Below are 27,486 nucleotides of genomic sequence, written 5' to 3'. Positions count from 1 at the left end.
GATGGTCGATGTGTATAGATTACTGAAAACTTAACAAGGCAACAAAGAAAGATCACTTTCCATTGCCCTTCATTGATGAAATGTTGGAGCGACTAACGAACCACTCTTTCTTCTGTTTCCTTGATGGGTATTCAGGGTATCCAGATGATCAAAGCAAAACCACCTTTACATGTCCATATGGAACTTGGTTACCGTAGAATGTCTTTTGGATTATGTAATATTCCAGCTTCTTTTCAAAGATGCATGATGTCTATATTTTCTAATATGATTGAAGAAATCATGAAAGTTTTCATGGATGACTTTTTTGTTTGTGGAAAAACTTTTGATGATTGACTTGAAAACTTAGACAAGGTTTTGCAAAGATGTGAAGAAAATCACTTAGTCCTTAATTGGGAAAAATGTCATTTCATGGTTAGAGAAGGAATAGTGCTTGGACAATTGGTGTTCGAAAGAGGGATGGAGGTAGATAGAGCTAAAATTGAAGTAATTGAACAGTTACTTCCTCCCATAAATATCAGAGGGATCCGTAGTTTCCTTGGTCATGCTGGTTTTTATCGCCGCTTTATAAAAGATTTTTCTCATATTGCTAGACCACTTACAAATCTTTTGGCCAAGGATGTTCCCTTTGAATTTGATGATGCATGCTTGAAATCTTTTAATATTCTTAAGAAAGCACTCATCTCTGCACCAATCATTCAACACCCATATTGGTTGCTACCTTTTGAAATTATGTGTGATGCTAGGGATTATGCTGTGGGGGTAGTCTTGGGACAAACTAAAGATAAAAAACATCATGCAATTGCTTATGCTAGCAAAACTTTGATAGGACCTCAACTTAATTATGCAACAACTGAAAAAGAACTCCTGGCTGTTGTTTTTGCTCTTGATAAGTTTAGATCTTAGTAGGAGCAAAGGTGATTGTTTATACTGATCATGCTGCTTTGAAATACCTGCTCACTAAGAAAGATGCTAAACCTAGATTAATAAGATGGATTTTGTTACTCCAAGAATTTGACTTAGAAATAAAAGATAAAAAGGAGTAGAAAATTATGTTGCCGATCACTTGTCCATAATTCAGTTTGAGAATTCATAGGAACTACCCATCAATGATTCGCTGTGGGATGACATGATCTTTAAGGTCACAAAATCTGACCCCTGGTACGCAAATATTGTTAACTTTATGGTTATAGGTTATGTACCACCAGGAGAAGACAAAAGGAAGCTCATCTATGAAAGTCATCTCCACATATGGGATGAACCATACCTCTTTAGAGTCTGCTCTGATGGCCTATTCAGAAGATGTGTACTAGTGGGAGAAGGCATCAGGATCATAGAAAGATGGCACTCATCACCATATGGAGGACATTATGGTGCATTCTGCACTCATTCGAAGATCTGGCAAAGCGGATTCTTTTGGCCAACCATGTATGACGACATGAAGGACTTCATCAGGAGGTGTGGAGCATGTCAGATGCATGGGAATATCAATTCAAGAGATGCCATGCCACTCACCAACAACCTTTAGATTGAGCTCTTCGATGTCTGGGGAATTGATTACATGGGACATTTTCTGAAGTCGAAACACTGTGAATACATCTAGGTGGCAGTTGACTATGTCTCCAAGTGGGTTGAAGCCATGCCATGTAGAACTGCTGATGCAAAACGCTCCAAGAAGATGTTTGAAGAGATAATATTTCCAAGATTTGGAGTTCCAAGGATGGTGATTAGTGATGGAGGAACTCACTTCACTGACAAGAATTTTTACAATTGCTTGTCAAAACATGGGATCCATCACAATGTCGCTACTCCGTATCACCGTCAAACATGTGGCCAAGCAGAAACATCAAGCAAACAAATCAAGAACATTCTACAAAAGACGGTCAACAAGATGGGGACTGCATGGAAAGATCGATTACCTGATGCATTATGTGCTTACAAAACAGCCTATAAAACACCACTTGGAATGTCACCATATCAATTGGTCTATGGGAAGACCCATCATCTACCTGTTGAGCTAGAATTCAAAGCTCAATGGGCCATCAAGCGATGGAACATGGACTTTGAAGCTGCAGGAACTAAGAGGAAGATGCAACTCTCAGAAATTGATGAATGGCGTGAAAAAGCGTATCACAACTCCAAGATTTACAAGGAGAGAACAAAAATATGGCATGACAAGAGGATCAAGAAGGAGTTTTCCCCCAGAGATAAGGTATTACTTTTTAATTCCAAGGTTAAATTATTTGGGCATGGAAAACTTCGGAGTAAATGGGAAGGACCATTCAAGGTGATAAGCACTTCATCGCATGGAGTGGTAACACTTCAAAACAACGAAGGTATGTTATTCAAGGTAAATAGCCACTATCTTAAGATCTTTCTAGAAACTGAAAAAACCACCTGAGGATTTGGATGAGGTAGATTTCCTGGTTTTACCATAGATTTGCACCCCTGCCATCCTCCGTACGTTTCGTAATGCGAAAATATACTTTTTAGGATTAGATAGGGATAAGAATCCACCGCAAGAAAAATCACCCTGAGAGCATGACATGAGGGGCCAGTCGGCCCCACCTAGAGGCTGGGAAACCCACTGTCAGCCCCTCTCGCACTTGGTCAACTCTCTTGTGTCTTCTAGATCTTTTCTCTCTACAATCCCGTAGAATTTTCGACGCATTCGGTTTTTCCTCATTACAAGACCCCATATGGATAGGTCTTGACCCCTACCGCAAGTTTTTCCCCCCTATATAAACAAGCCTCTGCCTCCTCCATATCCATCCCATCAAAGCTTCTCTCTATAAAAGCAGCGAAGCTCTCCTCCTCTCTAGTTCCCATGGCCGACAAGCAGATCATCCCCTTTGGGACCAACCTCAACAAGCTACCTCCTGTAGAAAAGCCTCTAGCCATTGTTCCTGTAGGAGAACCTCTCCTTCTAGCCATTTTTCCTCCCAAGCAGTTAGCTCTAGTTCCTCCAAAGAGAATCTATGGGCAGTCTTACTTTGCCCAAGTTCGTCAACCTACGCTCCCTCCGCCGCAGGAGCGCCTACTCCTAAAGGACAAGTCACATCATATGAAGGGCCCAATGATTCTAGTGCAGAAGGACATCAAGCTCCTTCCCTCGAGACCCAATGAGACGCTGATGAGTGTGAAGACCAACAAGTTTAGGGAGGTCAATGTGCCAAGTACACTATGGCCACACCCTGAGTAGCTTTTGATGCTGTCCAAGCTACACTAGGGCAGATCAAGATCATTCCACCAAAGGAGATGACGAAGAGACCTACCCCAGCTCCACTAGAGAGGGAAGAGAAGTGTCAAAGGGTGACTATTGCAGCCCTAGAGAAGAGAGTTGATCTTCTTACCCAAGCTGTCACAACCCTCCAAGAGAAGACCAATCTCCTCACTAGGACTCTCGAAGCTATGCATAATAGGATGGAACTAGAACATCTTCAGCGGAAGAATTTAAAAAGTGAAATCTCTATCCTTTCCCACTATGTTGGGGATAAGAGGCAAAACTGAGTAATAGGTCAATTAATAAGGCAAAAGTGTTAGGTCAAGTGTTTAATGTTTAGTTTGCTCGCTTAGCTCAGATGGTTAAAAGATTGTGTCAGGTTAGTTAAAGTTTGTGTTTAGTTCGTGCTTGTGTAATAAAGTGCCTTATATATATTAATGGAGTCTTCTTATTATTATTATTTGCTCTGTATTTCTTTTGGATATGTGTTTTGTCTCCACATGTTGTGCATAAAGGTATACAGGAAAATAAGTTTGGGGGAGACACACCGCGACAGCAAGATGAGATTCGATTGCGAAAATCACAAAATTTAGAAAGCAATGGATCAAGAACCACGCTTTGTATTTCTTTTGGATATGTGTTTTGTCTCTAGATAGGAGGTAAAGGTTTGGACTTAGCCAAAGAGACTTCCTCATGGCTTGATTCTGGTTCTACTCGGAGGGGTTCTTAGGTAGGAGTGTTCTCAAGAATGCGATCTATGAGTGCTTCTCCTTCCGCTGTGGTTTTGTGGTTAAACAAACCTCTGGCAGCGATATCAAGTTGTAGGGCAGATTCCTTGCTAAGATCTAACCAGAAGTGCTATAACAACACATGGTTTGGTATAGACAAGTCTAGGCCAGAATGTGATAGGATTGAAAATCTAGCCCAAGCTGCACCTTTGGTTTCCTTCACGTTTTGGCGAAAGCTGAGAATCTCTTGTCGCAGGGTAGTGATTCGAGATATAGGAAAGAATGCGAGATAGAATCTATTCCGCAACTCTTCCCAAACTCTATTTACCTTCCCTACGTTGTGGGTGTACCATTGTTTCGCCCTCTCATCAAGAGAGAAGGGAAATAATTTCCACCGATGTGTTTCTTGTGTCATGCCTGAGATTGTTAGACACGCACAGAGATGCTCAAACTCCTGTAGGTGGGGGTAAGGATTTTCATAATCTAAACCTGAGAAGGTTTGTTCCCGAACCATGGCTATGAAGCCAGGATGAAGTTTATAGCTAGAAGCTGCGATTGGCTTCGATGATTGTGGTGGCTCTAAGAACTCGCCCTTAGGAGCAGAAAGTTGTTGAATGATTTGATGCTCCATTGGAAAAAAAGGAAAACGGAAAGAAAGGTGAAAATAAAGGATGCATGGGTGAACTAGGTTCGGAGATAAAAAGACAACACTTCCCCGGCAACAGCGCCAGAAATGTTTGTTGGTATTTCTTAACGTATGCGAAACAATTTGCAAGCGCATGGAATTACCATTGTAGCACTTCACCCGGAATTATTCAGGGTATCGTAATTTCCACAAGGAACAGTGTTGTATAAGTCTCTTAGCTAGTTCAACCAAGATAACAACGAGAATGATAGCTTGGGTAGTGAGGTTTTTCTAAGGATAGAGACCTTAAGTTAAGATAGCTTTGGTCACTACAAACTTACGTCGGGCACCGGATCGCACCTGGTCTGCCAAGTGATGTCGGCCTATAGCTCTACGACGAACCTGAACGTGGGGGATTACAAGCGATGGACAGGGCTGTCACCACCTGCCGCCTACCACTCAACCATGGGGAACGAGGCAAACGAAGGTAACTTCTAGCTTAGACACCACGTCTATGCTATTAGCTACTACTCTAGCGTTGGCCAGGAACTTCCATCTCTATCAGGAGTCCGATCTACTAGAGTATTCGTCACAAGGATGAATGACGAACCCGCAAGAATGTAGTAAACAAGACTCGCTTACTTAAGAACTCAATACCAAAGAAGAACACAAACTTTGTACTCCAAGTAGTACTCCATTCATTGAGGTACAAGTGTAGAGGGAGCCGACAGCTCTGGCACTCCTTCCACTAGATGTACAAGGGTTACCCGGTACAAGAAGTAGAGGAAGTCGACTACTCCGGTATTCCTCCAACTCTTTGCTCACTCACTCCCTATACTAATTCTAGCTAGAAAGCTAAGATAGGAATGTAGCTCTTCTTCTCTTGCTCATTTGTGTAGTGTGTTGTGAGGGGGGCACCTCCCTCCCTAGTATAGCTTCACTAGGGCGGTTGTAGGGAATATTCTGCGAAGATCCACCCTGAGCTGCCTCCTAGAGTCCATCGGGAGCTGCCATGTGGAAGGGTAGAGGAGGGTGGTGCGCTGGGGGTGTGGCCGCCCCCTTGTTGCGCCTACCCGCGACCGCCCTTCTCTGGTCGGTTGGTGGATGGGCCTGGGCCGTGTCCCCGCGTGAGTGAGACCCAATGTTTGGTCGGTAATGGCCTTTTTCCTTTGTTGCTTGGGCCCAAGTGAAAGAGTGATTCATTTCTTTTATTCCTTCATTTATTTTGGTCCCACTTTGGTGTATTTTTGTACTTGTCCTCTACAAATAAACAATTCACCAAAACTCATGGAATTTGTTGGTTATAAATCCTATTTACTAAGTTTGGTGCTCAATTGGATGGTTTTATATAAAAGTTGGTGGTTGAAAATAGGAGTTAAGGACCGCCAACAGTATCCAACAGTCCAATCGTCTTTTTACATCTACAACTACTTTATGTCCTCTTCCAACCCTATGTCGTTGTTCATCACTTGATCTGACGATCAAGGATGGCGCCCTAGGCTTGCCGGCCAACCTAGGGCAACCCGGCGACGTCCTTGCCCTGATGAGTCCCTCCCGGGTGAGAGCTTCGACGGTTCCCTTGCTAGTTTGCTCGGAAACTAGCCGTTCTTCGTTACGCAAGCACGATTGGTTATCCTTTGCTAGTTTTCCTGGAAACTAGCCGTTCTGCGCCACGTAAGCGCGATACCTATCCTTTGGTGGTTTACTCGTAAACCTCTCCGTTCTTCACTACATAAGTGTGATCGTCGCTGCGCTCTTCGTTCCATGGCGACCCGGGCGATCTAGCCCTAGCTGATGTGTAATCCAATTCGGGTCAACACAACCTATGGGTGCCATTGTAATGTCTGCATCGCCATAGATTTCTCCAACATACCCATGCTCTCCCGCTGCTGGATGCCTATAAATACATATGCCCCTGCCTCCCAACTATTCCCAGTAGGCTTCATCATTAATTCATTTAGCTCGTCTGACTCGATCAACACCTATGGCATCCAAGGCTGCCTCCTCAGTCCTCTTGCTCCTCCTCGCCGCCTTTGCTGCCAGTGCAAGTGCAGCCACCTTCACCATAATGAACAACTGCAGTTACAAAACATGTGGCCGGCGGGCATCCCTGTGGGCGGGGGCACGTAGCTGGACCCAGGCCAGACGTGGACCGTCGACGTGCCCGCCGGCACCAGCGGCAGTTTCTGTGGCCGCACCGGCTGTTCCTTCAACGGGGAAGTGGCCACTGCGACACCGGCGACTGCGCTGGTGCGCCCTCCTGCACCCTCTCCGGTCAGCCGCCCGCAACGAAACCAGACCATGGCCTTCTCCTGCAGCACCGGCGTTGGGCTGGTGTGCACGTACCCCAAGTGCCCTGATGCGTACCAGTATCCAACCGATGATACCAAGACCCATTCATGCAGCGGCAACAGCAACTACCAGGTGACCTTCTGCCCATGAAGCGTCGGATGGTGGTCACCGGTGTGTACGTATTATGAAATAACTACTATGGCTACAAAGCACTCCACGAATGAACGAGAAATATAAAATGAATAAGTTGATAAATAAGACGATATATAGTGAATCGTCCTTGTGTGTGTGCATGAATGTGTACGGATGTATGACAGACATGTGCTGTGTTTGTAATTGGCCATGAAGAACCTTCTAAATCTAAACATGTTTTTGGCATATAAAGGTGTGGATATAATTTCTATGCACGGCATGAGCTTCCTGAATTCTTTTCTATGATACTTCTTATGTTCATGAGCTGTCTGGCTACATAGTATGGTTTAAAGTCCATATCTTGATTTACTGACCTGTTGTGCATGCATTTGTTATACTACCTCACAAACCGTGTGGGAGCCTAACGCATAATAGAAAACTTGCCTCAATGTGTTGAAATAGAACGTATATCGTGTTGTGCGGTCATCTAGACTATTTTCGGCTTGGGTATTCTTTCAACAATTGTCATATATTGCAATACATATTGGAATCTAACTCCATACCATTGCTTGATGTGTCTTGGATTCAGACTTCGTACATTCATTATATTGAGCACACATTGTCCTAACTTGTATGAGTGCAGTCCCTGAGTCCATTTTCACATATGGGACAAGGAGAGGCATACATATTGGAATCTAACTCGGTGCTTGATGTGTCTTGGAATCGGACTTAGTACATTCACTATATTAAGCACACATTGTCCTAACTTGTATGAGTATGGTCCCTGAGTCCATTTCACATGTGGGACAAGGAGAGGCATGTGGACACTGTGGGAAGTGAAAAAAGATGGAAGCAAATCCCTTCTTTCTATATTACTATGATCTATAGTTATTGCTGCATGTATTACACTAGGCCAAAAATAATTTTTTAGAGGCATCCCTCTTTTTGGGCAGAGACGGTTCCATAAAAAACTGCCTGTAAATATGACTCCAGAGATGGCCCGCCTCTAGAAATCGATTACTAGAGGTGTTTGACATTTCTAGCCGCATTTGGAAATCAGATGAAGACAAATTTTATATCAATGTTGTAGAGATCAAAGACATCTGCAACTTTATAGTTGATGACCTTTTTAGTTGAAATCATTTATGATCTCTTAGACTTTATTTTTTTTATTTTTCAAATAACTTCGGATGTATAGACGACCTAAACCAGAGTTGTATTACTCGATAAGATCTAAAATTTATTAGTTCAAACTTTTTTATTTGGAATCATTTAATGCCTCAAATATTCATTGCAAGAAACTATGTAATAATGTAAACCCTGTGTGCAGAGACACGCATAGGCGAGAAGTTATCTTCCATTTTCTATAAAAAAGTAAGGGCACTCCAAGAGAAAAGGAAGAGAATTTGAGAAAGAATTCATCATGGAAATAGGGATAGAAATCATGGACCAAATAAAGCTTCAAAATGAATCGTGAGATCAGACGACATGAGAATGGAAACAAGGTCTTGCATGTTACAATATGGGATATGGCAAATGGCGATGGGGGTAAAACTTCAAGATAATTAGGAGGAGATGTAATATCTGTATGCGGCTGTACGTGGTGATTTACGAATCTTGTATTAAATATTTGGTCCCGTATACGATTTTTCAACCCGAAAGCTTTACATCTCATCAAGCGCTACTGCTTTGGTACAGGCTGTCGCTTCATCCAAGGTCATTTAAAAAATTAAAAATATAATGTAACAGGAATGTATGTTTGTACACTGGAAATGCAGTTGGCACACGTACGTACATTTGGTGCATAAGTTGGCACACGTACGTACATTTGGTGGATAAGTTTTAGAAAACACGAGGAAAATTTGCGGAATTCTTGGGACAATAATTAATCAGTTAGACATTGAAAAATTGTAGATTGCTGACTCGTGGATGCCATTTCCATGCTATTGTACACACATATACAACAAAAATTTGAGAAACTTCAGCTATATACAGACATGAGAGCTCTTGGAAATCTCAACTAGGAAAATCATTACCGTAACGGTATATGTCAATGCTTGCTCCCTAGTACAATTGAAACCATTGTCTTCAGGCCCACTATAGTAGGCTCTTATTGGTCCACTGGACAGGCAACAAGGCATGACTAATATGCATGTGCTTTCAAACAAGAATCATTTCCAGCGCATCAAGAGGAGTAGAGAGCAACCATGAACAAGGTTCCACCTGACCGGTCAATAACATTTCAATGAAGTGAAATAATTATTAATAACATAGCAACATTTTTTTCTTTATGCAACAAAGAAACATATGTCGCCTAACAGTTTACAATATAGGACTAGTGGTTCCTGATGTCAAATAGTCCGACTACGGTACAGGAAGAAAAATAGTGAAATACATTGTGTCTTCGGAGCCAAAACGCTTGAGGTTACTATGTTGAATCCTTGCCAGCAGCTAAGCCTTTGGTGAAGTTTTTCTTTCCAAGCTTTTCATGAAGTTGTCTCCTGGGATGCCTATAAATACGTATGCCCTGTCTTCTAACTCTTCAAGGGCTTCATAGCTAGCTCGCTACCTGATCAGAAACAATGGCGTCCATGTTTGTCTCCTCGGTCCTCTTCCTCCTCGTGGCTGCCTTCGCCGCCGGTGCCAACGTGGCCACCTTCAGCATAATAAACAACTGTGGCGACACGGTGTGGCCAGCGGGCATCCCGGTCGGCGGCGGTACGCAGCTCAACCCAGGCCAGACGTGGAGCGTCGACGTGCCCGCTGGCACGAGCGGCAGGTTCTGGGGCCGCACTGGGTGTACGTTCAATGGTGGAAGCGGCCACTGCGACACTGGCGACTGTGCTGGTGAGCTCTCCTGCAAACTCTCTGGGGATCCACCGACGACGCTGGCGGAGTACACCATTAACGGCGGTTATGGACATGACTACTACGACATCTCTGTAGTTAGCGGCTACAACCTGGCCATGGCCTTCTCCTGCAGCACTGGCGATGATATTGTGTGCACGTACCCCAAGTGCCCTGGCGCATACCAGAATTCCAGTGACAATAGTAAGACCCATGCCTGCAACGGTAACAGCAACTACCAGGTGACCTTCTGCCCGTGAGGTGGATGGTGTTCACGTCGAACCATATATGGCAGCAGACTGAGGTTGTATGATGAAATAACTACTACTATAGTGACGAACTGCTCTGCATACGAATGGGAAATAAAGAATAGTAAGTTGATAAATAAGACGATATATATAGTGTATCGTCAATGCGTGTCCATGTATGTGTAAGGGCATATGACATACATGTCACGTCTGTACCTGGCAATGAAGAACCTTTGGATTTTCAATGAGCTAATGCCATAAGTTGCATGAATTGCTTTCTTTGTCAATCCTTATGTTGTTATCGAGCTACCGAACTACACAATACGGCTTAAATTCTTGATCTTTAGTTCCTATCCAGTTGTATTTGTTGCACTGCTGCACTCATGTATATATATAGAGGATAGTTTAGCCTACATTATCGGAGTTTCATGCATGACTGTGCATGATCTGTAGTTATCGATGCAAGTAGTATCACCTGAATTATATATGAACCACTATTGATATTGCTAATTGGTTCGGGTTCTTTTGCTCATATAGACACATATTTTCATCCTAATTAATTAAGGTTCCGGACACTATTGATCTTATAGTCGTCTTTAATGATACATGGATTAAGATATATCAGAAAAAAAAATATTTTCATGAGAAGACATGGATGTTATGGAGTTCGAATCTCATTGAAGCTAATAATTTAATTTAGTCTTTCTAGCGTAATATTCATTGTGTAAAGATGTTTTCGATAAACACGTGTGTGCTGCATGTACATATTTGCTAGTACAAGATAAAAGCCAGTTTTGAAGACAGTGGCAAGTTAAACGAACCACAACAAATCTTTTGAAACAGAGAGATTACATCTTAGAATATTTCCTCCTTCCAGACAGAAATATAAGGTATCAACCATTCAAGATTTGTTGTAGCTAATTGCTTGTCCTTCCGTGGACATGTCCGATGCCTTATGAAACTCTTTTCACATATATACGTATAGGATGATAGAACGTCCTAAGCTTTCTTGGAGTCATGCACAAACCCAACTCACGCGTGGTCTGCGGCTTTGTGCATATCATAATCTCCATGCAGAATAACCCATATTTGTCAGTCCCGTTGATGCCTGGAAAAACATGAGCATCTTCTTGACCGTACAATTATATTGTACGTTCATCTCTACAACTAAAACATTCATAACTATTTCGTCCACATGTGCGACACTAAAGCCGCTCGCTCCCATGCATCCCCGGGTGCGATCCCGCGGCTTCATAGTTTCTCCGCGCGCCGTGCGTCTCCACGAAATAGAAGGAAGATAACCACCGCCAAATAGAAGGAAGGTAATCACCGCCATAGAAAAAAGGTAGATCGGCCTACTATTCGTGCGTCTATCTGCGCCGCCAGGTGGGGCCACATTGATCCCGTGATCGCCCAGTAGGAAAGATTGCCGCGAGACACGTTGATCGTGGATCCTGCTCCCTTCCTCATGCGATCCGTGGCTGCCTCGGTCTCCTCCGTGACGGCGCAGGAGCGCACGACACCCCAGCCCCTGCGACTGGTCGCTCCACTCCCCTCCGCGGCATCGCTCCCCTCCACTCCGTGACTCCGCGCTTGGCTGTGCTGCAAGCCGCCGACCACCGTGAGGGACCACCACACCTCCCCCCACGACGCCTCACAGCAGGAAGGAGCCAGGCTGCTGCTCGATTCCTTTCCCTTCTCCCACCTCCTGCTGATGAGCCCAGCCACCAGCGATCCTGCTCCCTTCCTCATACGATCCATGGCTGCCCGCTGACGACCCCAGCCGCCAGCAAGGTCGCGGCTACTCGCAGACGAGCCCAGCCGGTCGTGTCAGGCCCCTACTCCCTTCAGTCATTCCCCTACCACCGAGCCACCACGCCCGGCCGGCCACTGACGCTCCACATTGATCGCGCCCCACGTCCAGCGGCCGCTAGTCGTCATCGTCATCGGAACATCCACGCCGATCATCGGCATAGGGCCCTGCCGTCGGGGCGCTGTCGCCTTCACCGGCGACACCAGCAAACGTGTCGTCGGCGTCCTCCTCGGCACCTCGCCGGCGACCACGTCATCAGCGTCCTCCTCCTCACCACCTCCTACCGCGGCTCCGTCGACGTCTTCAACTCATACGTCGGTAAACCTCCCAGGTACCACGCATCTCAATTGTGGTGGTGCTGATCGACTCTGAAAATGTTTGAACCATAGATGCATTGTCAGTGAATTGACAAAATAGGCAGTGTTAACAAAATATACATTTTACGTTTGGAGTACGAAACTAGGCCAATGGCAAGAAGCTGTTCCATTATTCACAGAAACTGAAAACTAACCCATGCGTTGAAAACAACAGATCGCAAAATAAATCTAAAACTTTGAAAGAAATATAAATTGATTAACTGAGAGATGGACATAGATCAGGCTTTGTTGCTTATAGCTTCTTCATTCATACCCCAACGGGAATTAGCAGGATTGATCAAGCCCGTGTTATCCAGCCCTACAAACCAACAAAGAAAAAAAAACTCAATTTGGCCATGAGAGCATTGAATTGCCGCATGTGTGGTACCTCACAAGTAGTTTTGGAGAAACATCGGCATTAATCATTACTGCTCTACTATCACTACCGGAAACAAGGGCTTTACCGAGTGTTTCCTTCTTTGCCGAGTGCCAAATGTCGAGCACTCGGCAAAGATAGACTTTGCCGAGTGCCGCACTCGGCAAAGCCAAACACTCGGCATATCCATCTTTGCCGAGTGCCAGGCACTCGGCAAAGGATAGCACTCGGCAAAGCCTCCCTTTGCGGACTGTCGGGCTCTCGGCAAAGCTAAACACTCGGCAAAGGCTAACCGAGGTGACGGCAGCCACCCACCGTTAGGCTTTGCCGAGTGGTCGCCGTCAGACACTCGGCAAAGAATTTTTTAATTTTTTTTAATTTTTTGTTTATTTTCTTTGCCGAGTGCCCTGTCTCTGGCACTCGGCAAAGACCCCCTTTGCCGAGTGCTAGGTCTGGCACTCGGCAAAGAATTTATTTTTTTTTTGCTCCCAGATTTTTTCTTTAGGGTTTCTACCGTGCTTTAAAGTACAAGTTAAAATTTGGTTGAATTTTGTGACTTTTTACTATATTTTTTGAATTTTTTTTTGATTTATTTCGCAAAAAGCAAGTTTGAACTGCAGGTGCATCGAATAATGAAATCTAATCATTCGAAAAATGATTGTCATGCTAGTGAGTGTGTTTTGAGGCCGTATCCATCGAATGATTAGATTTCATTATTCGATGCACCTGCAGTTCAAACTTGCTTTTTGTGAAATAAATCAACAAACAAAAATAATTCAAAAAATATAGTAAAAAGTCACAAAATTCAACCAAATTTTAACATGTACTTTAAAGCACCGTAGAAACCCTAAAGAAAAAATCTGGGAGCAAAAATAAAAAAAAATTCTTTGCCGAGTGCCAGACCTGGCACTCGGCAAAGGGGGTCTTTGCCCAGTGCCAGAGACAGGGCACTCAGCAAAGAAAATAAACAAAAAATAAAAAACCCTTTGCCGAGTGCTGGCGCGTGGCACTCAGCAAAGGACCTAACATCAAAATGGGCCCCGGCCGGCCCACCTCGGCCAAACCCTATCCCCAACCGCTCCGCGCCGCCTACGCGCCGCCGCCGTGCCCGCACGCGTTGCCCCGGCGCCCCGCCCCGCGCTGCCCCGCCGCCCGCGCGCGCTGCCCCGACGCAGGCATCAAGCCCCGCCCCAACCCTCCCCGCCGTCGATTCGCGCCGCGCCGCATCCGGCCCCGCTTCCCGCCACCGTGACCGGCGAAGAGCGCCGCACCCGGCCCTGCCGGCCGCTGCCCCGCCGCTCCCCGCCCCGCCACGCCCCACCGAACGACCGATGCAGAAGGAGGAGAGGAAAGAGGAGGTTGCCTTCCCGTTCTGTTCCCGGCGCCATCTTCCCCGCGTTCCCGTCTCGTCGACGCCTCTGCCGCCAAGGTATAATGATGTGCCATTGTGATTGTCGGCCTATGAGCCGTTGTGATTGTCGACCTTCGAGCTGTTGTGATTGTCGGCCTTCGAGCCGTTGTGATTGTCGGCCTTCGTGCCATTGTTTTTTGCAGGTTTTGGAAACCTCCTCGTGCAAGGGAGGTGCTGCCAAAATTTAGAATTGACCCAAATCTATTTATTTTTCATGCAGGTGAAGGAACTGTCTGAGCAGAGCCGGAGCACCTTGGCTACACCGATCGTCTTCCTCAGCGTTGCGGGTCTGCCTGCACCGCGTCGCCTCGCCACTGCACCGACTCGCCACCGCCCCGCTAGCCTGACTCCACCGACACCCTAGGTATAACCCCTCTTTTGCGTACCTTGGTCGTAGATCGCGTAACCAAGTTAGGCGTTTCCCGTTCGAAAGAGATACGGTTGGTGGTATGCATATCTTTGCATATCTACGGCCATATCTTTTTCAGATTGTCCACGTTATTTGGACAGTCCATGGATGCGTAGATGAGTTTAGTTTCCATGGTCCGCTCCGATCTGAGACAGGGTTTCGGCATTACCGTCCCCATTGTTCTCCGGATACACACTCTCCCTGCCAGGACGTGTATCGGGAGAACAGCGGGGAGGTGCTGCCGAAATTATGTCTGGGATAGGAGCAGACCATGGTAACTAACCTCATCTACGCATCCGCGGGTGGGATTAGGACCTATCCTCACCTATTAGACAGTATGAAAGTCGTGTAGATGTAGTTGATGGTTGCATTACTCGCTGGCATTTTAGAGGATGGATGACCGTCAGTGGATGTACACGGGCTGGAAAAGTCAAATGGAGTACACAGATGAATGGTTTCGCAAGACCGAGGCTTTTTTGAATAAGGCATTTGGCAAGGCTTCGTCATCACATTTGCTAAAGCCGTGTCCCTGCTCCAAATGTGCAAACAGGAGAAGGATAAACAGGGTCGACATGGGTAAACATCTTGTGAAGAATGGATATATGCCGGGCTACACCCGGTGGATCTACCATGGTGAAGCCCATCGTACGAGAGAGGAGGTGGTGAGACCACGCATCGAAGCTTTTGATGATGATGCCGGTGTACCAGACTTGTTAGATGATGTTCACCAAGCACTCAGCGTTGATGAACGAGAGAAGGAGGAGATGGAGGCAGCCACAAAGGCTTTCTACGAGATGATGAACTCTGTTCAGAAGCCCCTTTACGATCGGTCCTCGGTGTCTGAACTTTATGCCATTGGACGCTTGATGGCGTTGAAGTCCGAGTTAAACATCAGTCGAGACGGCTTCGATAAGATGTTGATCGTGATTGGCACCCTACTTCCGGAGGGCCACATTCTGCCAAAGAGCATGTATGATTCACAGAAGCTCCTTTGGGCACTTAAGATGCTGTATGAGCAGATACATGCTTGTCCGAAGGGGTGCGTCCTATTCTGGAAAGAACATGTGGACGCAAAGTACTGTCCAAAGTGTGAATCGTCTAGGTACCTGGAGACAGACTCTGGTGATGGTCAGAAGAGTCAGACGACAGTCCCAGTGAAGATCGTACGGCGCCTTCTATTCCTATCGAGGATCCAATGGCTATTCATGAATGAGGAATCCGCGAAACAGATGACATGGCACAAAAATGGAAAATGGTACAGTCCGGAGAAGATGGTGCATCCAGTCGATGGTGAAGCATGGAAACACTTCGATGACATATATCATGAAAAAGCTGGAGAGGCTCGTAATGTACGTGTTGCGTTGGAAACATACGGGTTCAATCCTTATGGAATGATGGCTGCCCCATACACATGTTGGCCCGTGTTCGTTATCCCCCTCAATCTCCCCCCCGGTGTCTCCTTTGAATGACATAACATATTCTTGACGTTGATAATTCCTGGACACCTGGGGAGTAATATGCGTGTGTTCATGGAGCCGGTGATTGATGAATTGATCCATGCTTGGGAGGTAGGGGTATGGACATACGACATAGCTACAAAGACAAGCTTCAAAATGCACGTTTGGTACCAGTACTCCATGCATGACTTCCTGGCGTATGGGTTATTCAGCGGTTGGTGTGTTGATGGGAAGCTCCCATGCCCAGTATGCAAGGAAGCTTTGAGGTTCATCTGGTTATGGAAGGGTGGCAAGTATTTGTCGTTCAACGCACATCGGCAATTCCTCCCTTCTGAGCATCCATTCAGACAAGACATCAAGAACTTTACGAAAGGTGTCATAGTGACAGACCCTCCACCGCAGATGATGACTGGTGCTGAGGTTCATGCGCAGATAGATGCTCTCGTGTCCGCTCCAGATGGTGGGTTTGTGGGATATGGTGAGCAACATATGTGGACACATAAGTTAGGCTTGACGAGGCTCCCCTATTTCGATGACCTTCTTCTGCCACATAACATCGATGTAATGCACACCGAGAAGAATGTCGCAGGGGCACTTTGGGGAACACTCATGGACACTAAAAAGTCTAAGGACAACACTAAGGCTAGAGTGGACCTGGCAACGTTATGTGATAGACCAAAGCAAGAGATGCAGCCTCCTAGAGGCAACAAGACATGGAGGCGGCCTAAGGTCGATTTTGTCTTGACCAGGGATCAGAGGAGGGAAGTACTTCAATGGATCCAAACGCTAATGTTCCCTGATGGGTATGCAGCGAATCTGAGGAGGGGAGTCAACTTAGGCACTCTGCGAGTCAACAGGATGAAGAGTCATGACTTCCACATCTAGATTGAGCGGCTTCTTCCAGCGATGGTTCGAGGCTATGTCCCTGATCATATATGGCAAGTGCTTGTAGAGTTGAGCTATTTCTTTCGCCAGCTTTGTGCAAAGGAGCTTGACCGGTCCGTCGTTCGTGACTTGGAAAAAGTGGCACCTGTGTTGGTCTGTAAGTTGGAGAAGATCTTTCCACCCGGCTTCTTCTTGCCGATGCAGCATTTGATTGTGCACCTCCCCTATGAGGCACGTATGGGGGGCCCATGCAGGCCTGGTGGTGCTATCCAATCGAGAGATGTCTGAAGACTGTTCAAACAAAATATAGAAATAAGGCCAAAATTGAGGCTTCCATTGTAGAGGAAACCATTAGGGAGGAGGTGGGAACCTTCACACAGAAATACTACAAACCGAACCTCCTTCCTAGCGTGCATAATCCACCCTCTCGTTACAATGCTGGCAAAAATAAATCGAAGCTCAGCCTTTTCCAAGGGCAGCTCGGAAGCGCAAGTGCATCGACCACTAAGCAATTGAAAAATGAAGAGTGGCGCAGTATCATGCTGTATGTGTTGACCAACCTTGTCGAGGTGCAGCCGTTCATTGGGTAAGTTCTCAACCCCCTTGTTTCGATATGCCGTCACACTATTTTGCATCTCCCTTATTTCTCTTTGGTACAGGGAATTCACTCGTCAAACCTGGCACGGACGAAGGGATCCAACCCCGTAGGAAACTGATACCTTTCTTTCAAAGGGTGCGGGACCAGGGAGGCCCAATTTCATTTCTTGGTTCAAACAGAAGGCCCAAACTGATGTTACTATAAGTCACGAGTTAAGACAAGTTGCAAACGGCTGTGCCATTAGGGTCAAGTCATTTAACGGCTACGATGTGAATGGATATTGCTTTCAAACAATATGCTATGAGCAGAGTCGGCCCAATCGAAAGACCACAAATAGCAGAGTTTTAACACCAGGCACTGATGAGGTCCAATATTATGGAAGAATTGAGGAAATCTATGAACTTTCATTTCATGGTTCCAAAGCTCTTAATCCTGTCATATTCAAATGCCACTGGTTTGATCCTAGAGCAACGAGATGGACCCCTAATCTTGGGCTAGTGGAGATTCAACCAGATTCCGTCTACCCAGGAATAGATGTCTATATTGTGGCTCAACAGGCCTACCAGGTGTATTATATGCCATACGCGTGCCAAGACGAAGAGCTCAAGGGTTGGGCTATTGTGCACAAGGTATCACCACATGGTAAGCTACCTGCCCCAAATGATGAAGATTACAACTTCAATCCAAGCACATATGAGGGAGAGTTCTTTCAAGAAGAGGGGCTACAAGGAAGCATTGTGATAGACTTAACCGAAGCGATAGAAATGGAAGTAGACAATGAAAGGGTTGATGATGAGGATGCTGGAGATGAGGTCCGAAATGTGGATGACCTACAAATGCTTGAGCGATTACGTTTAGGCAATGACAATGAAGACAACATTCCTCCAAAACCCCGCTTGAAGAAATCCTCGAAAACCACAATCTCACCTGGTTGTGGATCGGGGTAGCTTTCTCCTTCTGGCGCGCGCCATCCCGCGAGTGCCTTGTTGTGGAGCACTCCCATGGTGACAAGGTCTTCGATGGTCTGCTCGTTGCTCCTTGATTTCCACCACTCCTTCGCCATGGCTCCGGCTTTCTTCTGGGCGTCTCTCTTCGCCATTAATCCATCCTTGCTAAAGGGGTGGATGCGGTGGAGGGGGGATTGGTGATGATTTCAGAGGTATAGGGTTCGGCAAGAGGAAGAAGAAGGCTGCGGCGGCGAATGATAATGGGGATCGGTAGAAAGTAACTTACCAGTTCTATATTATAAATAACCAAGAGCTCCATCGTTTCGTCCGCCCGAGATTCTTGGGAGACGTGCGCACACGCCGTAGATGGTTGTTTTCACAACCTTGAGATCTACGCCAATAAACGCGCCCCTTCGTTACCAGTGTACGCGCCTCTTCGTTGCTAGTGTGAGAGGGCCCACACTGACGCACCTCTTTACAGGTGCCAAGCGACTATTTGCCAGAAAGGGCAAGAAGACAGTGTGACGTGCTATACCCATCTGCTTTTTTGACCAGACGTGTCATATTGGACTTGATAGAGTAAGGAGATAAATAAATACACCAAATAATAGTACAAGCGACGTTCGTTTCTTCGCTGCATGTCTTGTGCTCAAGGATGAACCAGACCACTACCGTGCTCGGGGACTGCTCCGACCACTACAATGCTCGGGGACTGCCTAGACCACCGCCGTGCTCGGGGACTGCCCAGACTACTGTCGTGCTCGGGGACTGCTCCGACCACTGCCGTGCTCGGGGACTGCTCTGACCATTACCGTGCTCGGGGACTGCTACGACCACTACTGTGCTCGGGGACTGTCCCGACCACTGCTCAGAGATCGCTCTCCTCGGCTACATGTGATTTGTACTCACATATAGTTGAGAGACATTTATTTAGACCTTGCTACAAGGCACATACTTCACCTTCCAGCAAGTTCAGGGACTACATCGGTACGATGCACCTGCCGGTGCATCTCGTATCGCCTGTACAACGATTGGATTCTTAACTTCAGTGGAAATTCTTTTTTAGACCCTGGCACCACGTGCCTGCGTCACCTACTACCAGGCTCGGGGACTAAGTGGGCACACTTCACCTTGCGGCGAATGTGTTTATTTAATCGACCCCTATGTTTTGACTTATTATAAGGATTACTATCGTGCTCGGGAACTGTCCCGAACACTGCTCGGAGATCGTTCTCCTTGGCTACATGTGATTTGTACTCACATACAGTATTGAGACATATATTTAGACCTTGCTACAAGGCTCATACTTTGCCTTCCAGCAAGCCCGGGGACTACATCGGTACGATGCACCTGCTGGTGCATCTCGTATCGCCTGTATGACGATTGGTTTCTCAATTTAACTAGGAATTCTTTTTAGACCCTGGCACCACGTGCCTACGTCACCTACTACCAGGCTCGGGGACTAAGTGGGCACACTTCACCTTGTGGTGAATGTGTTTATTTTTCGACCCCTACGCCTCTGATGATCAAGGATGTTACGTTTCAAGATTCACTTACATTTCTTTTCAGAAATACAAGTGGGCACACTTCACAGGACAAAAACCGTTTTCTTTTTTCTTAAGAGCACCATACATTATTCAAACAACCTACTTCTCCGGCGACAATGGTGGTCAGAGATGTCAAGACTCAAGCCTCACTATTCGGAGAAGGTTAAAATGACGTGTTGCAACATAATACATAGTGCTCGGGGACTAGCTGTGGGGGTATTAACCCCTATACCCTTACGGCTAAGCTTGGGCCGGCCCGAATAAGTGGGTCCGGTCCACCAAAAGACGACGCGTGGCCCGGCCAACCTATTCGGAGTCTCGCGCAAGGAGTCAAGGCAGATTTGGCGATCAAGCAAGATCTGGGTCGGTTAGAATAGGAATCCTTATCCGGCCACCTATGGCAATTGTAACTGACTAGGATTAGTTTCCAGATCTATAACCCTGCCCCCCGGACTATATAAGGTGGGCAGGGGACCCCTCTAAAAAACATCTCTCATTGACATACAGCAATACAATCAGACGCAGGACGTAGGTATTACGCCTTCTTGGCGGCCGAACCTAGATAAAATCACGTGTTCGTCTTGCGTCACCGTCTTGTTTGTGGCTTACGCATCTGTCTGCCGACAATCTACTACCTTGGGCATACCCCTAGGTAGACTGCTGACCATATTTCGTCGACACCTTCACCGGGCTCCCGCGGCCTCCATGTCGAATCATCTTCCCCCCTACGATCTTCACGACTTCTCTCCATGCACCGCCCTGGTAACCTTTGGGCCTTCGCCGATGATGCCTTCGCTCCCCATGGACCTTCGCTTGATCAGGTCGTTGTAGCTGAAGATCACATGAGGTCCTTGCCTCGCGGCGCATTCCAAGCCTTTGTCGGAGCCATCTTCGCCGGTTTTGAGCCTATGCCCAGCATGGGGGCGTAGCCAAAGGCTCCTGCATCGTGCCTGTCCGAGAAAAACACAACAACAAACATTTCGGGTTAGCTATAAGTTGTTTGGCAAGGAGAAGGGGGTTGGCCTTTGTGACCAAGATATCTATGTCCCAACAGTTCCCCCCAAGGGGTCTGGTCTGGTGCAGGTGGGCCGTGGACCTCACTTCTTTGCTGATGTCCGGTGGCAAAGGCTCCTGCATCACCCCCTCCCCCCCCCCTGAGGCACATTGTGATAGACTCTGTTTGCATGATGTGTCCTTTTTTTATTGGTTGTGGGGACTGCGAGATTGAGGCGTTTCTGAACTAATGTGACCGTTATCGGTGGAAGTTGAAGCGTCCGCTTGCTGGCAATAAAAGAGGGGTCGGTGAAGGTCCCCCTGCACTTGTTCCTCGTGGTTGTCGCTTTCAATGCTTTCTTGCTCTTCATAACTTTGGTTAGGTTTAGCTTCTAAAGCCTTCGGAGGTGGCTTCTCCTCCTGGTTCTTTCTCCCGCTGGGCTTTCTTTAGTGGCCCTTATTCCCACTTGCTTGGCGTGAGGGCCGTAGAGTGGGATACGTACTATGAAGAGTGTATGATGGTGAGTGCGAAGGCCCAGGAAGATCTTGCCAATGTTGAAGTCTTTGTTAAAGATCTGGTTCCTGTCGGCAAGCATAAAAAGCCGGCCATGAAGAAGACATGGGATTTGGGGTCTTCGCTCATGTCACAAGAGATGATTGATGAGCTGGAGGCATAGGCTTGCTTTCGTAAGGGTAAAGGGAGGCCTTTGGGTGGTGAAACCATTCCTTGGCTAGAAGTTAATGAAGCCGTTATCTTCAAGGATTTTTTCACGTGCGGCGTTCGCTTCATGGCCATTACATTTCTTCGTTTGGTGCTAGGGTCCTTTAACGTACAACTTCACCATCTTACTCCATACAATATTCTCACCCTTAGCAAGTTCTACTGGGCGTGCAAGTCTTATGGTTTGGACCCGGACCTGGACATATTCTGTGCATACTACAAGCTTCAATGGCAGCCTAGGAATGTTATGGTGGGTAAAGGTGCCTTTGAGGCTCAGTTTAGCAGTTGTATGTTTAAGGCGAAGAGGTCACAAAAAGATCCAAAGTTGGAGATATCCTTTGCCTAGGGCAATATGTGGGATAAGGACTGGACACACTTCTGGTTTTATGTGAAGACCTCTGGGGTGAATACCAGGGACAAGCATGGAAACAAGGCTATCCGCTATCCCTTTGCCTCAAGTATGGAGGAATGAAGCCTTCGACGCGCTTGACTCCCGATGTCGATGATGCACGGGAAGCCTGTGATGCAGCCTTCGCTACTGCTTGCTGCTATTCTGGAGGCCATGACTTTGTGGAAGAGATGGTGGTCGCCCGCTTTTGGTCACTCAGGAGGGAGGAGAGACCTAAGATGACCTTGTAAAGGGTTAAACTTCCTATGTTCGAGGAAGCTGAGGCATCTTGTTCCCTCGCTTTGGGCTCAAGCTTGCTAAGGGCAAAGACGGTGCAGACGTTGCCACTCAGCTGTAGGCTGCGGCTTCTGAGATACTTGGGGATATCTCAGAACGCGAGTATCATGTCTGGCAGGCTATCGGAGGCAGCACGCCTCACCTAAACCGGGTTTTTGAGGAGATGGGGACAAAGTATGAGAACCTGAAGGTCCCTGCCATGGTTTTGAAGTCTGTGGACGAGAAGGATTCAAAGGATGCCTTAGTGGTGAACACAACTATTCGTGCGGAGTCTAAGAAGAGGAAGGCTACTGGTGCTCTGAAGGCTACAACCAAGAGGGGGAGAGCGGTGAGAATTTCCAAGGCAGCATCTGCTGGTTCTCATGAAAGGGTAGCGGAGAACACGCCTGTTGATGCTGAGGATGCATAGGCTGAAGCAAAGGATGCTGACACAGAAACTTCTAGCACCGGCGGTGGTGCGGATTTTATAGCCTCTGTGCTTCAGGTGGTGAGCGGAGATGATATTCTTGGTGCTCCTGAAGTTGAGCCAATGCCATCTATGTTCGTTCCTGGCGTAGATCCGTCGAGTTCCAAAGATGAGGAGGAGGCTGCGGACGACGGCACCACGTCTAGTAGTTCCAAGTCTACATCTAGGGGGCGCACTTGATCCATGAAGGCTTCACGGTTTGTCTGATGCGGACTCGATGGATCAGGTGCCTCCTCCGAGGTCTCCACCAATCATGGATACTGAAGTTGCGGATGCTGCTCAAGGCATTCTATGTTTGGGTAAATTTCTTGTCAACTTTTTTTTTATCCTCTGTTCTTTTTGTTGCTATTTCCTCTACTAAATTGCTCTTTACTATTGTAGGCGCCTTAGCCCATGACCTTACTGTCGAAGGTGGGAGCGGTGGTCGGCCAGTCATTCCTGGTCATGATCTTGCCTGAGAGGGCTTGGATGGCTTGCAAGGCACGGCTGGGCGTCCTGATCTTGGTGAACCTTCTGATCGTGCGTGGACTTGTGGTGAAGGTTGGCTTCTCCCACCTGCTACTTTGCTCTCTGTCGCTCTTTTTTTATGCGGCGAGTACTGAATTGGTTTATATTTGTAGGAGGCGGTTCTTCTGACACGCTAAGTGGGTGGACGGAGGCTCTCGAACATCTTTATCCTACCTTAGGAGATTGCTTTATAGCATGTTACATTTTTTCATTTTTGTCTTACTTTGCTTATGCCTTGGTTTTGTGCAGAACACGCTCATCGGCGTTTCAAGAGTGTTGATATCTACCGCTTGCTGAGGCTCAACCTTGAGCAACAATGTGTGGTATGTTTTTCTTTCACCTTTGCTTCGCTCTCTTGTCGTTGGTTGACTTACATTTGCGTCTTTGCAGAGTCATCACATGGCGGAGGCTCTTGAAGAGTGGGTCTCTCAGGGGCTCATCAATCGCGACGATGCCATCGTGGGTCTCCGAGAGGAGCTCGGTGTTTTGAGAGCCATGAAAAAACAGCTCGAGGAGGAGGCGGTGGGCCTTCGACAAGTCAAAAAGGATTATGAAGAAGTGAAGGCCAAGGCGGAGTCTTTGGATAAAGCTTTGGCCGTGTCGAAGACATCTGAAGGTATTGCTTTGGAGAGGGTTCAGAAAGCAACTAAGGTCGCTGACAATCTTTGGAAGGAGATTGATGTTGAGAGGTTGTCTAGTGCCGTCCAGACCACGGAGGTCAAGCTGTTGAAGGAACAATTTGATGTGGCGAAGACATCTGGATTGGCCGCCACTGAAGCATACTATGCTGCTCTTTCTGAGTTTGGCGGTATCACCCCTCCGCTCCCATCAGAGGTTTCTCCCCCCCAGTCTTCTTACTTGGATGAGCAGCAACTTTGCCAAGGTTCCAGGCTTTGTTGGCAAAGTTGGGGATTTTGCCGCACTTGCAAGTGCAACCATCCTTGCCAAGACATTATCGAAGGCTGGCTGCGAGCATGTTGTTGAGCTGAAGCATAAGAAGGAGCACGAGAGCCCGGCTGAGCTTGGTGAGGCCCCAAAGGCTGTTTCTGATGCTGTTCGTCGGTTTATGAAGTATTTCTGGTGCAAGTTTGGGCGGCAAGATGCTCGTGCTCTGGTGGAGGCTCGTCGTGTTGAGGTATGCCTTCTTACATGCTTTTCTATTTTTTTGACATAATTATGTTTTGAACAGGATTTAAAAGCTGTGGAGGCCCGCCATGCTGCGTGTGAGGCGAACGGTCTCCAATCTGAGGGTAGGAATGTTGGGGTGTCTTCGCGTATTGCGGACACTCGAGGTCCGGGAGATGTTCCACCTGCTCATGTGCCTCCGGAGGTTAATCCCTAGGCTTAGTTGTTTTTTAGTAGTTGAGGAAAGCTGTGGCTTTTGTGCCCTGTCCTACTTGTACAGAAAGTTGATTTTGGTAAAATCTTCATTTTTAAGACTGAGTGTAAATTTGTCCTGCGCAGGTTGCCTCCTGGGTGCCTGTGTAGGATTTAGCTCCTTTAACAATGATGAAAGGTGGTGTTTATGTTGATGGAGATCTTTGGGATTATTGGCGTGCGACTTTTCTACGACCCTCAATCTCCGATATGTGGGACTTCGTGTTGAATGATATAGATGATGAGCGCAATGAATTTGTCAGATCGCTCGCTTGGCGAGGGCCTCCTTCCCCCCATTGAATTTGGGGCCGTTGTTTATATTCCGCTTAGGGCCTTCATGCCATGTAATTCTTTGCGGCTTTTTTCTGTACGCGCTCCCTATGTTGCCCTTGTTGCAATATTATTCCAGTGTATGCTTGTTTTTTTCATAAATGAGGGCCGGTTTGATTTCATCCATTGTCGTTACAGTATTCTTTTGAATGAAGAGAGCTTCTAATTAATAGCGCTAAGTCCCTACTGCCAGCCTCCGCTTTTTGTATATTAGCACGTAGGTAGACACATGCTAGCGCGTCAGTGTGTAGAAGCTGAGGTGCCTGTCTTCGATCTTGTTGTGGTTCCAAAGGCTCCACCACTCTTTTGGTGCTTGTTGCAGGCTGTTGAAGTCATGCACGCGCCATGCCTTTGACCCATAATGTGTCTAGGTTGTCAGCCTTCCGGTCTTTGTGGCTCTATTGCTCAATGTCTTGTGAATCCTGCTGGTCTACCGAGGCTGCTGTGCACCCTTCGAGTTCACGAGCTGTGAGGCACTACCAGCTGGGGCCTTTGGCTAGGGGGATATACGCAACCATCAAGATGATATTAGGGCCGACCTCTACCAAGGATTGGTTGATAGCCTACATGCCGGTCAAGGTAGAGCAGAAGCTGTTGGAAAACGGACAGTGATGCCTTCATCATTTATTGGAGGCCCACATGGCATGAGGCGTCGGTACATGGACGCCATGGCTCTAGTACAGAGAGGGTCGAGGGCTCAAGTGGTTGGTGCCTCACTGCGTATGTCGTACCTTTGGGATTCCATGCGACATCTAAAACTGGTGCGCAACATGAGGGCAAAGAGCGACCCGTGGTTTGCAGAATACTTGTTGCGTGTCGATGGAGGATCTGAGGAGGCGACTGTTGATGATGAAATCCGTCTTCCTCATGATATATGCATACCGCACACCGGGGAAGATAGTGACCTTGATACTGTAATTGACTGCATATTCCCTAACCTCAATGCGAATATGTCAAGCAAAGATTATATCACCTCTCGAGCGATCTTGTCTACGCAGAACGACTGGGTTGATATGATTAATATGAAGATGATAGGTTGTTTCCACGGGAAGGAGATGGTGTATCATAGTTTGACTATAGGGTGGATGATCCGCACAACTACTACCCTAAGGAATTCCTTAACACTTTGACACCCAATGGTCTACCTCCACATTTGTTGAAGCTGAAGATTGGTTGTCTGGTCATATTGCTTAGGAACATTGACCCTGCAAACGGACTTTGTAATGGTACCAGGCTTATCATACGGGGCTTTCAAAAGAATACCATAGACGCAGAAATTGTGTTGGGACAGCATGCTGGAAAGCAGGTTTTTCTGCCTCGTATACCCTTATGCCCGTCGGACGATGAGATGCTCCCTTTCTAATTTAAGCGAAAGCAGTTCCCTATCCGGCTCAGCTTCGCGATGACCGTTAATAAGTCACAGGGGCAGACTATCCCTAATGTCGGGATATACTTGCTGGAACCTGTGTTCTCGCACGGCCAATTGTATGTGGTGTTATCAAGAGCTACGACAAGATCGAACATTAGGATACTAGTCGTGCCGGCTGCTGAGAAGGACGTGAACAAGGGGAAAGGGAAAGGGAAAGGGACAGGGAAGGGAAAGAAAAAAGCGACAAATGATATGTTGACAAAGAATATCGCATATAAAGAGGTTCTAACTCCATAAAAGACGTAATGCATCACAGGTCGATACATATTTTTTTAGGATATCAAATGGTACTTTAACTTTAAAAATTAACAAACAACTTATATGCAGGATACTTCTAACTACAGCTTCGGCCATCTGCATGCTTCAGCTACAAGAAGTCAGACGCCGCATCTTGGACTAGAAAATCTTGTGGATCATCATTGATTGGTGACCAACTGCAGCTTGGTATTCGTGCAAAGCACGTTCTCTTAGTCAAACTATTGAGAGATTAGATTCTTAATTGTAGAATAGATTCTAAAACATGTATTGTGAAACACAAACTTGTTATGATTATCTTTCCGTAGCACTTGATTCCTAAAGAAGTGCAAGCTTATCTTTCGCGTATCGTAGGCATGAAGTGATGCGACAATTGAACTTGATGTTTTAGTTTTGCATTCAAATTTAGAGTTATATTTTAACTATCTATCTTTCGTAAAGACTTATGTAATATTGATTGGAACATTATGATTACGGTATCTATTTTAGATAATAGTATAACACACGCTCATACATATGTTATCATTGTATTATGTGTTCCCATTGCAACGCACGGACGTTAACCAAGTGATCGAAAAAACACGTCTGGCAACTCCTCTCCTATCCGCGTTACTACTTCTAGGCTAGTTGCCCCTCCAATATAATCGAAGATCTGTGGAGCCCTTCACTCTTTGACCGCTTCTGGAAAGCGTGTGGAACGCTCTGATGTTAAACGCCATGTTCTACACCGCCCAGTGGATGGATGAGTTCTGGCCATGTGCCATCTAGCTAGTGGACTTCTACCTTTTCTTGTATATATATCTTTTGTATCTGTATTGCTGTTTTCCTTTCC

At 46.6% G+C, this 27,486-nt stretch overlaps 2 protein-coding genes and 2 pseudogenes across 2 annotated transcripts; all 4 read left to right on the top strand.

Moving 5' to 3' along the window:
* Positions 1 to 6,557: 6,557 nt before the first annotated feature.
* Positions 6,558 to 7,015, top strand: LOC136505390 (thaumatin-like pathogenesis-related protein 4; annotated as a pseudogene).
* A 2,532-nt stretch (positions 7,016 to 9,547) lies between these two features.
* On the top strand, positions 9,548 to 10,330 carry LOC136505440 (pathogenesis-related protein 1A/1B-like). Its single transcript, XM_066500592.1, has one exon. It carries the CDS (start codon positions 9,580 to 9,582, stop codon positions 10,102 to 10,104), a length of 525 nt encoding a protein of 174 aa, XP_066356689.1. The 5' UTR covers positions 9,548 to 9,579; the 3' UTR covers positions 10,105 to 10,330.
* A 4,519-nt stretch (positions 10,331 to 14,849) lies between these two features.
* Positions 14,850 to 15,926, top strand: LOC136504002 (uncharacterized). The gene has a single exon (XM_066498899.1). It carries the CDS (start codon positions 14,850 to 14,852, stop codon positions 15,924 to 15,926), a length of 1,077 nt encoding a protein of 358 aa, XP_066354996.1.
* Positions 15,927 to 25,638: 9,712 nt separating this feature from the next.
* LOC136504001 (uncharacterized) lies at positions 25,639 to 26,822 on the top strand (annotated as a pseudogene).
* The last annotated feature ends 664 nt before the right edge of the window (positions 26,823 to 27,486 follow it).

The sequence above is a fragment of the Miscanthus floridulus genome, chromosome 14 (assembly GCF_019320115.1).
Source record: "Miscanthus floridulus cultivar M001 chromosome 14, ASM1932011v1, whole genome shotgun sequence".
In the NCBI taxonomy this organism is placed as follows: domain Eukaryota; kingdom Viridiplantae; phylum Streptophyta; class Magnoliopsida; order Poales; family Poaceae; genus Miscanthus; species Miscanthus floridulus.
Note: the sequence above shows the minus strand (reverse complement) of the source record. Positions and strands in the feature narration are given on the sequence as shown.

What these genes read in the sequence shown, in the direction of transcription:
- LOC136505440 (XM_066500592.1), top strand. Translation starts at nt 9,580, where the DNA reads ATGGCGTCCATGTTTGTCTCCTCGGTCCTCTTCCTCCTCGTGGCTGCC.
- LOC136504002 (XM_066498899.1), top strand. Translation starts at nt 14,850, where the DNA reads ATGGATGACCGTCAGTGGATGTACACGGGCTGGAAAAGTCAAATGGAG.